General features: G+C 38.2%; 2 protein-coding genes across 2 annotated transcripts; one reads left to right on the top strand and one right to left on the bottom strand.

Annotated features, from left to right (window-relative positions):
* The first annotated feature begins 507 nt into the window (after positions 1 to 507).
* Positions 508 to 1032, top strand: LOC145773687 (uncharacterized). The gene has a single exon (XM_082584824.1). The coding sequence runs from the start codon at positions 508 to 510 to the stop codon at positions 1030 to 1032; it is 525 nt and encodes a 174-aa protein (XP_082440950.1).
* Positions 1033 to 2973: 1941 nt separating this feature from the next.
* On the bottom strand, positions 2974 to 5489 carry LOC145774277 (Golgi pH regulator-like). The gene has a single exon (XM_082585477.1). It carries the CDS (start codon positions 5449 to 5451, stop codon positions 4051 to 4053), a length of 1401 nt encoding a protein of 466 aa, XP_082441603.1. The 5' UTR covers positions 5452 to 5489; the 3' UTR covers positions 2974 to 4050.
* Positions 5490 to 11505: the final 6016 nt, after the last annotated feature.

Below are 11505 nucleotides of genomic sequence, written 5' to 3' on the forward strand. Positions count from 1 at the left end.
CAGGGCCCTTCATTACTTCAGCCGCAGATAAGATGCACGGCTTTATTAACTCTTCCCCAATCGTGTATGCTTTTTTTGGTTTTAACTATTCGTAGAGAAACTAGATAGGATTCATGAAGAAAGGATTTTTCGGTAGTCGTCATCTTTTCATTTGCTTTTTTAATCGTTCATATCAGAGAATATTCGTCCAAAATATTCAAGTGGCTTGCCTTCAAGATTGTTGTGCTTTGAATGAAAGTGACGAACAACTTTAGAAGGTTTCATGACGTCATTTGGCAGAATTTGGGAGCACACCAAACATTAGGGCCGTGACGATTGTTCACTACCCGGAACTATTGTAAAACCAAGCTCCAAGTATTTTTATTGTATTGCCTGACAAATTCCCCTTTTCGTTTCTTACTTCCCTCTGTGACACTCAACTTATCTGCATATGCCCTTTTCGTAGGAGCTGCAAACGAAGAAAACCTCACCCCTAGGGAAACATTCAAAACCCATATATATCTGGTCATGATCGACAGACTGTTAGCTGAACTGGAAAAGCGAATGAAGGCGTATGAGGATATATCTACAACATTCGGATTTCTTTCAGAGCTAACGTCATTGAGCATAAAGCAGATCGAGAATAAAGCTCAAAATCTCGTTTCCTCGTATCCAGATGACTTGGAAGACACGCTGGTGGCTGAGCTCATACAGTTTGCTGCATTTATGCGCACCCAGAAATCGGTAAGTGTGAACGAGTCAGCAGAGCTTACCATGTACAAGCTTTTATTGTCGTTGAACCTTTCTCAAACATTTCCAAACGTCGAGATTGCTTTGCGCATCTATCTGTGCTTGATGGTGTCTAATGCCTCCGGCGAGCGGAGCTTCTCAAAACTGGGAATAGTCAAAGGAGAGCTGCGGTCCTCGATGAGGGAGGAAAGGCTAAACATGCTGGCGCTTATGAGCATTGAACATGAGGTGCTGAGCAGCCTTGACTGCACTGACATGATCGAAGATTTCGCGCTTGCTAAGGCTCGAAAAACAGTAGTATAAGTAAGCAGCACTAGCGCAGCATTGACAATATGCCAACGTTAAGTTGATCTGGATTAGCCTTTTCTTCATTAACTCCGCTTTTCAGGCAATATTGGTATTGAATTGTGTTGGTGTTACATAGCCTGATGTTACTCTCGAGTTTTTACGATAACACGTCGCTATTATTGTTCATGTTCATTAAAATTTGGCTGACTGCGTCGAAAGCAATAAAGGCTCTTTGGTCGGTCTGATTACGCGTGTACGGTGGAGTCAGAGTGTCGAATGCATATGTACCAATGCCTAGAAAAAATAGGCCTGTTTTTGCGCTGCAGCATCAGGCCCAGTTTCGTCTTAATCCGGCCCTGATCACAGGCCTGGGTCAAACAGTAGGCTACATTCTCATGTCATCGTTTCTATACATAGGCCGGTCACCAAGATTGACAGAGTGAAGTTTTCACATGTTGCTAAAGTGTTGTCTGAAATATTGGTGAAACCTACAGTTGTTCGTTAAATACGTTGCTCATGCTCATACCCCGAGAACTGAACCAGCGCTGTTTGATCTTGCAGTTTTTTGTGCACAGCATTTGTCATGAATAGGCTATGTGTTTTGTTTTGGAAACTAAGGCCCAAACTGTCCTCTTAACTGGCCGAGCATGCCAATATTGTCATATGCATTCTAAATTTAAGATCAAGGGGCGCCGTCTCAACAAAATCAAGTGGTGTGAAATTGAGCAATCCATTTCAGGATGGCTTTCCATTCAGCGGCACCTAACAGATGGAATAAATTCCCCGACAACACTTCAACAATCGGGAACTTTACTCTGTCAATCTCGGTAACCGGCCCTGCGCCAAGAGCCTCTGCAACTATGCGAAACTACCAGGAACAACCTATCAAGGCTTTGTCAGTCGGAGGATAAAGATTCAAAACCAAACCAAGTGCTGTCTCTTTAATCCACTAGGCGACCCTTGATGTGCGTAGCTCCAGCACATATCTCGAGAGTTGAACCGTTTTTGTTCTCGTTGTTCATGAAGTCGACGCTTATCAAATCAGAACTCTCATATGTCAGGCCTTAAAACTCGTGTTTTTTTCCGGCAGCCATCGTGGCCTACCTAGAGCTCCTTCTCGGCGGCCAAAATACAATAATGATAGCACAAGTAAATAGTATTAAACTTGCAACAATGTTAAAATGATCACTTAGCGTTGTTAAAGTCTGGGCGACGTCCTGCAATCGAATCGTTGTACCACGCATTAAATGCTTTATCGGGATTGTAATCCGGTATTGCGGGACCATCTAACGACCCTAAATTGTTTTAACTGCTCGCAGCTCAGTAAATTGTTTCAACTGCATACCGCCTTTCATAAAACCTGACCATTTATTCCGTTATGATGTCAACATTGAGGGTGTGAAGTCACTAACCCACAGCGTTCTCAACTATGAAGACACGTGTTTTCCCCTCGGATGTCAACTAACCTAGTTCTCCTTTTTAACAACGATTCAATGTCCGACAACATTGAATCGATATAAAAACGACAATATTGCCAGCCGATGTAAATTAGCACTTCGGATTAACACTTCGTTAAAATAAACATCGGGAATTGCAAACAAGACTTACAGCGCTGGTGATCGCAGCTGGATATATTCAATACAACAGTAGTGACTATGATGCGCTGACCTAATTCTGCGTCACTCTTTGATACTACATATTTGCGACATTTAATCTACGATCATTCTATTGCGAAATTAAATAACTGGCTAGAAGAAACCGGCGGCCAAACTTGGCCGACGGAGGAGGTAGCACCGGCGGTCATTCAAGCACTACTTAGCGGCCATGGCTGCGATGGCCGCCGGCTGCTTTAAGGCTTGTATGTCTATCTGATTGTGCCTAGTCTGATTGTGGCTCATCTTGAATGTGACTCTCATCTGATTTGCCATTTTCTAATATGTTTCACAACACTGAGTATGCCTAAGATTTATTAAGCGATAAAAAATAGAACATTGTAAAATGGAAGAAAATATATTGTGTCGGATTGATTTGTTATAGTGCTTCTTTGAGTATGATTTATGTCTCACCATAGGTTGTGAAGAAAGCCCATAGCCTACTGCAGCGAGAGATTACCAGAAAGTAGCCAATCTTTGTTCTGATCATCAGACAATGTCTTCAGCACTGTTTTGGAAATTGACATCGTTGAGGCCATGAGCAGTAGCACAGCAGGCGGGATAAGAAGTTTAAAACCTCACTTTGAGACAAGTGTGACAAAACAACAATTACATCAACAATCATACTAACATTATTCATTGCCATATTGATTCAATTATCGTGACGTCACACACGTCTTATGAGAGGTGTAAAAGTTCATACCGCTCTAGCGACGCTACCGGGGGAGTGAGAATAGTTCATTACTATGTTGCTTAGTGTCACGATTATACCAATATAGTACCAGAAAAAAAAAGATATTATCATCTGTATCAAGACAAATAAAAAGATTGTAAGAAATGTAAGTTTTGGTTAAGGTCATAGTTCGCTTTCATGTCGGGTTTGAACGGTTGCACTCTAAGACAACTTGGATATGCACTGATGATCTCAAACAAGGATAAAACTCGAGTATGGCGTCTTTCATTTTCGTTTGGGGCCTTAATGGTTGCACAACCGTATTTGCTTAGTTGAAAACAACAATATTTTTTTCGGTGAAGTTAGCAATTTAAAAATATTACTCTCAACAAAGTTCATTACAGTTTGAAGAGAAAAATAGCAGCTACATGGCAGCAAAGTACAACTCGTAGTTTGAAAGATTTTGTTAAACAAGACCAAAATTGAATTTGGCCCAAATAACACGTTATTGTGTCAAGCAAAAAAATCTACTTTTACAAAGCTACAAACCACTGAATTGCATCTAGACGCAGTGGCAGCAAGTTTACAATACGGCAGGCTATTTAATGCTAACGAAAAATTCAAATCTTTATTGCACAAATTTGAACAAGTAGTTTTGTAAAATGTCACAATTTTATGCAGCACCTTTTAAAGGGTAAATTGGTGAATTCATTCCTTAAACGCAGAAGACAATTTCAAATCTTTGACAGTGTGTTTTTCGGGAGCCTGCTTATGAGCAAGATAAAGAAATCCAATGCTACTTAAAGCACTGACCAAAAATATGACGTCGAACCAACGGTGGTAAAACTGGAATTGCAATTCCCCCAGAACTTCTGTGATGATCAACCTGTATGATTCCGGCATATTCATCCGCATGAGCAAAACAGAAGAAACAAAATACATGCCCATTATTTGGGCAAGAGCCATAACAATAATATTTGAAGATTTACTGCTTGACACAGCATAAAAGAACTTTGTTAATGTTATCAACAGTCCTCGAATAGACGTCACTATCATTACTCCAACAAGGATAAATGAGACATGTTGAGACCAAAATGCAACATCAAATTCAAATCCCAAGTAATGAACAAGTATTTCTATTCCTTTAGTAATAGGATCTTTTTTACCAACTCTGTTAAATACAATATTAATTGTGCACATGAATATTTTCCACATACAGTACAATGAAAAGAAGTAGCCTAAAATGTTAAAGTATCGTCCTTTTAAAGTCTTTGAGTACTGAATTCTTTCTTTGGTTGCATGTAAGTCAACGGTTTCTAAGAACAACTGTCGGCTGAGTTCTTCTTGAACATTAATATCAGCTTCTAATTGGGTTACGTTTTCACTCTGCAGGGGCGATGAAGCAGTTGCTGTCCGAAATCGAGCCCATATACCACTTCCACTAACTTCTTGAGTTCTTTGCATGTCTGACGTACGTTTGGCAATAGCTATTCTCTTCTTTTTGCTAATAATAATTTCATTAGTTTGAAGAAGTTTTTTCTCTAAAGCATGGATATCATCATCTGTTACTTGACGTAAGAAGTATGATGAATATGTATATGGACAGTTTACAGCCCCAAAGCCAGATAAAAGGGCCATTACTGTGACTCCAATCACACCAACCCTGCTTATAACTTGCTCAATAGACAAGATGCCATGCTGTGGGCTTAATATAGGAAATGGGTCACCAATTTTAAGAAACAGATAGACAAATAGTGTCCATATCATTCCAGCAGCAAACATTTTATACTTTTGCAAAAATCGAATGTTTCCGACTATAAAGTATGCAATGCAGAAAGGCACAACTACAATGACAACAGCAAGCATTACATAAAGGTTGAGCTTCCAATGGAAAAACCTTGACCCAGGATCAAGAAGTCCAACAATTTCAAATATAATCAGTTCAAACATTGTGCAGGAAAGAGAAAATGTGACAGCAAATATGACTTGCACTGTGCGATGGTGACATTCATAGTCTTTGAACAATTGGTAAAGAAAAAATATCCACCCAAAAGCAAAAAACAAAATTTGAGTAGAGAACATCACGATTGAGTCAAACAAAAATGTCATTTTCAAAGTTTATATCACTAGAGCTTAATTCTATTTGTTTCTAATTTCTGAAAAAATAAATTGTAAGATCATGTTCAGTTTAGCAGGCCATAGCCCTGAGAAGGGCTGTAGGCATTTCTCTCTAAAGCAGCGTACTGTTCGTAATCATAAGAGAAATCAAAGGCTACAGTCGAAGGGGTGCCACTCCGCAAAAGATCACATATTATAGTGATTCCCCTAACCACAATTTTTTTTCCAAAACACAAATTTTTTTCATCACCCACTTTTTAATTCTAAATATAATATAATTTAATAGCCTAAACTTGACATAATTTGTTATCAATTTTTGCCACAAAAATAATTTTACCACAAAAAGTTGGACAACTGCAATTCTATCTAATTTACTCGTATCTTACTCATAAAATAATCTCTTTATATATTTGAAAAAGAATATGACAGACAAGTCATTTTCATGAAGCATGTACGGTACGCTCTTACTAAAAAAATTGAGTTTTTAGCTGCTAAACACTTTAATGTAGCGACAACAATTGTCAAGAAAAAGTCACCTGATATACAACAGAACTGATTTTGCTACTTTATATTATAACATTCTCTAACAGCTCTTTGTTTGCTTTGCGTTAAAACATTTATATAAAACTTACTCTTTCAAAAAATAGCTTGAACAACATTAGAACAATAATTATGCTGCTAAAAGTGAAACTCTATCTACCAGTACCGTATCATAGTTCTCAAAACTGGCACCGTCTTACAGTTGTGAAGTGAGTATTATTTCAAACCAGATGAACATAAGCTATAAAATTAATTTGTTCATTGTTGCAAGTTCAGAGAAATTAATGATTTATTAAAACACATGTTATGATTGTGAGAGCAGATATGTCCATAAATCTACAATCATCTTCATCACTGCCTGTTTAAACTTGAAATATGTATTTAAATAATTCCAATGGGACAGAAAAATAACTCTTTATTTATACGGTATTAGAGATGTACCGATACCAATATTTTGGCCGATACCGATATCACTTTTTTAGGCCGATACCGATATTTTGGCCGATACTTTGGTGTTACAAAAAGAAGCAATTTTGGTATTTGCAAGGAATTATATCAAATGCTAAGTGTTACCTTATTTGCATAAAACTATTAAAAAAAGCTTTCAATTGGCATAATTTATTAAAGATTCAAGAATCCAATCTCAGCCGCATTGTTGTGTCATAATAGTAGGTTTTAGTCATGATAGACCACCGTAATTGAGGACTGGGGTATAAGGGAAGAAACATTACATCATAATTGGGGTTTCTGAAAAAATAATAAAGGGTTTGCGCAAACTCTCCAAATAGGCTATCATAATAATTGATAATAATATGTAAAATGTAAACCAAGCGATTTGTGTAGTTGTACAAAAACTATTCGACAAGTAATGTGCAACCTAAGGGCGCTTGTCATTTGGTTGAAAAGCTTTTGCCAGGCCAAGGCAACCCAGGTAGCAAAAATGTATAATTTTGCATCGTTTTTACGTTGCTAAACGTTTAAAAAACCTGTGTAACTTGGTTGTTTTTAGTAAGCTGGTTCTATCAGTTTGTGATTTAATTTCCACCTTTCGTTGTAATAAACTCACCAAGCTCAAACAATGTCATGGCAGAATAAGTAGGCTCAAAATGAAAGCAATGGGACTACGAATCCTCACTAAACTAATCAAAATGGTCTTGTTGCGCCAAAGATGACAACCTCATTGTGAAGAAAGGACCGTTCTTCCAGGCTATCAGCACGAGGTTGAGCACTCACTAATACAGTGAGCAGTTGCGATTCGCCAACCACAATGGTGTAGCTTCCACACTAGCCATTTCAATTCTTGTCGATGTCAATTCTTGCTACAAAACAGCTGCCGAGAAACATATGATATAGTTGATTGGATGGTCTAAATGGCTAGCGTGGAAGCTACACCGTTATGGTTAGCGAATCGCAACAGCTCACTGTACTAGTGAGTGCTCAGCCTTGTGCTGATAGTCTGGAAGAACGCTCCTTTGTTCACAATGAGGTTGTCATCTTAGGGGCAACAAGACCATTTATTGATTAGTTTAGTGAGGATTCGTAGTCCCATTGCTTTCATTTTAAGCCCACTTACTCTGCCATGACATTGTTTAAGCTTGGTGAGTTTATTACAACGAAAGGTGGAAATTAAATCACAAACTGATAGAACCAGTTTACTAAAAACAACCAAGTTACATGGGTTTTTTAAACGTTTAGCAACGTAAAAACAATGCAAAATTATACATTTTTGCTACCAGGGTAGTTTTGGCCTGATTTTATCCTCTGCTGAGAGTAAAAAAGAAACACAAATGATAAATATTGGAGAAATTGAGTCTCCTTCACAACTTAAGAATCGAACAATGCAAAACTACTGAAACAAAATGTTTTGTTTGAATGAAAGAATCACTAAGCAAACAATGCCAAAAGGTGCGCGCATGAAGTCATGGGAGTGTGAGGTATCAAAAATTTGAACAGGTTGTTATTTTTCTACATCAATGTGACGTTAGTTACTACTTGAAAAAATCTATATCTTTGCTTCTGCAGAAAATCCGCAGCAAACACCTTTTTTTATATGTTTAGAATCGGCCACGGTATCGGCCAAATTTTGCCGATACCGATACTCAAAAAATGGCCGATATCACCAATACCGATATATCGGTACATCTCTATATGGTATTATTTATACCACAGGCGCCTAACTATTTTTTTGGCCGTGGGGGCGAAAGCGTGTTTAATCAGCAGCAACTTAAAATCAGCAAAATGTCACGCAGATGGATGACGTAATTATGTCGTCACACTAGGATTGCTTTTATTACCACACTCGGAGTTATCGCTACGTTCGACCTATCGTTAATTATTATAAATAAAACTTGACCAAAACACATGCCATGCGTCTGCGTTGGCTAGCGGTTGCTGGTCTGTGACTCTTTAAGCTAAGCACAACATAAAGTTTAGCAACGAACTAGATTTATTAGCATGAAACAAGAGACGAAAAGTTTTACTAAAATGTATAATACTGTAAATCGAATTGAAAATACTAACTTGATCATACGCTTGAAAATGTACCTGTTGAAAGCAAAATCATTCATGTTTACATCAATCAAAGCGCATCAATTCAACAGCACGTCACCTTGAATAAATTTAAAAGTTGCTGACATCCGTAAACAGCTTTTGAAAAATAGTTACGGAGAGACGTTTGATTAAGTTTTCGACTTGACATTGCTTCCTTTTTACTACAATATCGCAACTTATGACTGACCTGCTTTCAATTCGCTGTAAAACGCCCGTTTTCGTGTGGCAGATGAAACAAAAGATGCGCACATTCCCGCCTTTGATCGGGTTTCTATGGCAACGGTCGTGTGTGCGCCATGCAGTTTGCGCGAGTCCGTTGTTGCGTTGATTATGCCGTGTGTGTGCAATGCGATTTGTACCAGCCCTTGTTGCGTTGGATAGTGGTTACCTCGGGCCCAGACTTCAAGTTCATTTTTACAGCGAGCGATTCACTGCCGCGACTATTCACTGCAGAGGTTTGGACTTTCTAAAGCGACATCGAGTCTGTTTGCAAGCGCATTAAGCCAAACGCACGCTGCGTCTACGTAGCAATTTATGTTGTTTTTGGGTGCATTCAACATCTGATGACATTGAATCGACGCAAAATGGTAGATTTTTGCTATGTCCCAGGCAGCATATTCAGTCATTTTTACATTAATTCAACGTCTGCAGACGTTAAATCAATGTAAAAATGAATTTTTTGTCTGGGGTGGGATTGTAGCATTGCTACTCGTTCTGGTGATCATTTATCACGAAGCTGTTGCGGTTTGCATTTAAAAAATGTTTTCCTGCTGCCGATCGCTAGTTCATCTATTGTTTTATGTATCAATACAGCATAAAAAGTTGCTCCCACGCAGAAATATGCGTGGGGGCCTGGCCCCCACGGGTTAGGCGCCTATGATTTATACGGTACGTGCTACTTCATTATAGCAAGCTTTTCAACATTTTATTGTCAGAGTTTTGTCACATGTTTAGTAAGTTTTTGTAAGTTAGAGAAGTTTTTTTAAACTCTTAAATTGGTGACGTCAAACTTTAAGAGCTCCATCGAACCCAGGTTAAGAACCAACCACTGACAGGGAAGATTAATTATTGTACGGTACCATAAACAGACTGTAAAATAAAGCTATAGCCTACCAAATTTTCCAGAAAGGAAAAATTTTTCATGGCTAATTATTTACTAAACAGGACTTTTCAAAAAAATATGTACTGAAGAGATTGTTCCAATTAGGTGCCATACAGAATTACGGGTGGCAACGATGTCGTCCCCTGCCGATGTCGTAACCCTGATGTCATCCCCTCATACATCGGGACGCGCAATCATTTATGCCGCCAGGAAAAGCTTCATGAAAAGCTTCCTTCAGGTCGAGCGTTAATGCGCGTGTCGTTCCTAGTGAGTGATTATGAATAATGGTCAAAATGACTTAATATTTGCTGGGAATACGCTTTTTTTGCTGACATTGGTTTGGGATGACATCGGAGGACAACGTGTTCAGGGGATGACATCGGTGGCATCCCAGAATTACTGATCATAGGTCATCAGTTCAGAAATGGCTTGCTCATTGCCAAATAATTCTGCAGGGGTCACTTTGAAACAAATCTGATAACCAATAACCATGTCATCTAAAAGTGTTTCATCTACACTGCAAGAACACAAAAGCTGACAAGACACACAAACTACAGTAAAATAAGCACCAGCACCAAACAAACAAAAAACAACCTCATATAACATGTTATGAAACTAGCTGTTAACCTAATTAACAGCAAATGCGGTATGTATATCAGAGTGATGAACAAGCACCTCGGTGCTTACAACATCAAATATCTATTATTATTATTGTTATATAAAACATACCGGTAAAGCCATGTTGCAGTAACTAAACTTATCAAGCAGGGAATTATTATAAAATAAGGAATAACGACAAAATGTTCGCTATAAAATTACACAATTGCTGAATTGTATTATATCTGAAAGTTCGAAAAATGGTTAGCGAAGAACCAGAGGCAGACTTCCGTTAAAACGTCTGGAACATTGTTGCCACTCTCTTGTCATGGAAAAGGGGTGCAACCTAATTCGTATCATGAACAATTCGTACCGTCAGTTCCTACTTTAAAAAGATCGGGAGAAAAAATTAAAAAAAGCCGAAGTTGCTGATCGCAGTTTACGCAAGAATTTTAAAATTTTCTCCCCTAAAAAGATCGAGAGAAAAAATAGTACAAAGCCGAAGTCGCTGATCGCAGTTTCCGTTTTTCCGCAAACATTTTAAAATTTCTGGTAATGATCCTAAGAGTTTGCCGAAGTCGCTGATCGCAGTTTCAGCAAACAATTAAAAAAGGTTAGTGTTGATTGGAGTTTCCGCAAACATTTTAAAAGGGTTAGGGTTGATTGGAGTTTCGGCAAACATTTTAAAATTTTTAGTTATGATCCTAAGAGTTTTTGTTTGTTTGCGGAAACTCCGATGAGCAACTTTGGCTTTTTTTATTTATTTCTCTCGATCTTTTCAAGGTACGAACTGACGATACGAATTGTTCATGGTATTATACCAATTAGGTTACATCTATGGAAAAGTACTAGATTTGACTGAAAAAAACACTAGATTCACAAAAAAACACTAGTATTATAAATACACGATCATTTACATGCACAATGTACAAAAATGACAGCCAATGGTGTTGGTGAGTGTTAAAAGTCCTTAAAATTTCAAAATAGAACTGAATTTCCTTGAAAGAGCCCTGAAGTCATAGCCTTAGGAGAGTAATACATTTTGGGAGGTCGAACAAAATTTTCCCCAAATTTGGCCTTTGCAAATATATTGTCAAAAACGCAATATTACTCACAATCTCTGAGATAGTGTAGTATAAGAAGTCCACACTCATCAAATGTAAGCCGACGAAATGTGAGCCTAGCCTACCGATCTGCCCTGATAGCTCAATTGGTTAGCGCGTCACTTCTGGAACGAAGAAGCTTCAAGATCAAGC

Source organism: Aplidium turbinatum, chromosome 7 (genome assembly GCF_918807975.1).
Source record: "Aplidium turbinatum chromosome 7, kaAplTurb1.1, whole genome shotgun sequence".
In the NCBI taxonomy this organism is placed as follows: Eukaryota; Metazoa; Chordata; class Ascidiacea; order Aplousobranchia; family Polyclinidae; genus Aplidium; species Aplidium turbinatum.

Bases quoted from the DNA above. Each gene is read 5' to 3' on its own strand.
- LOC145773687 (XM_082584824.1), top strand. From the start codon at position 508: ATGATCGACAGACTGTTAGCTGAACTGGAAAAGCGAATGAAGGCGTAT.
- LOC145774277 (XM_082585477.1), bottom strand. From the start codon at position 5,451: ATGACATTTTTGTTTGACTCAATCGTGATGTTCTCTACTCAAATTTTG.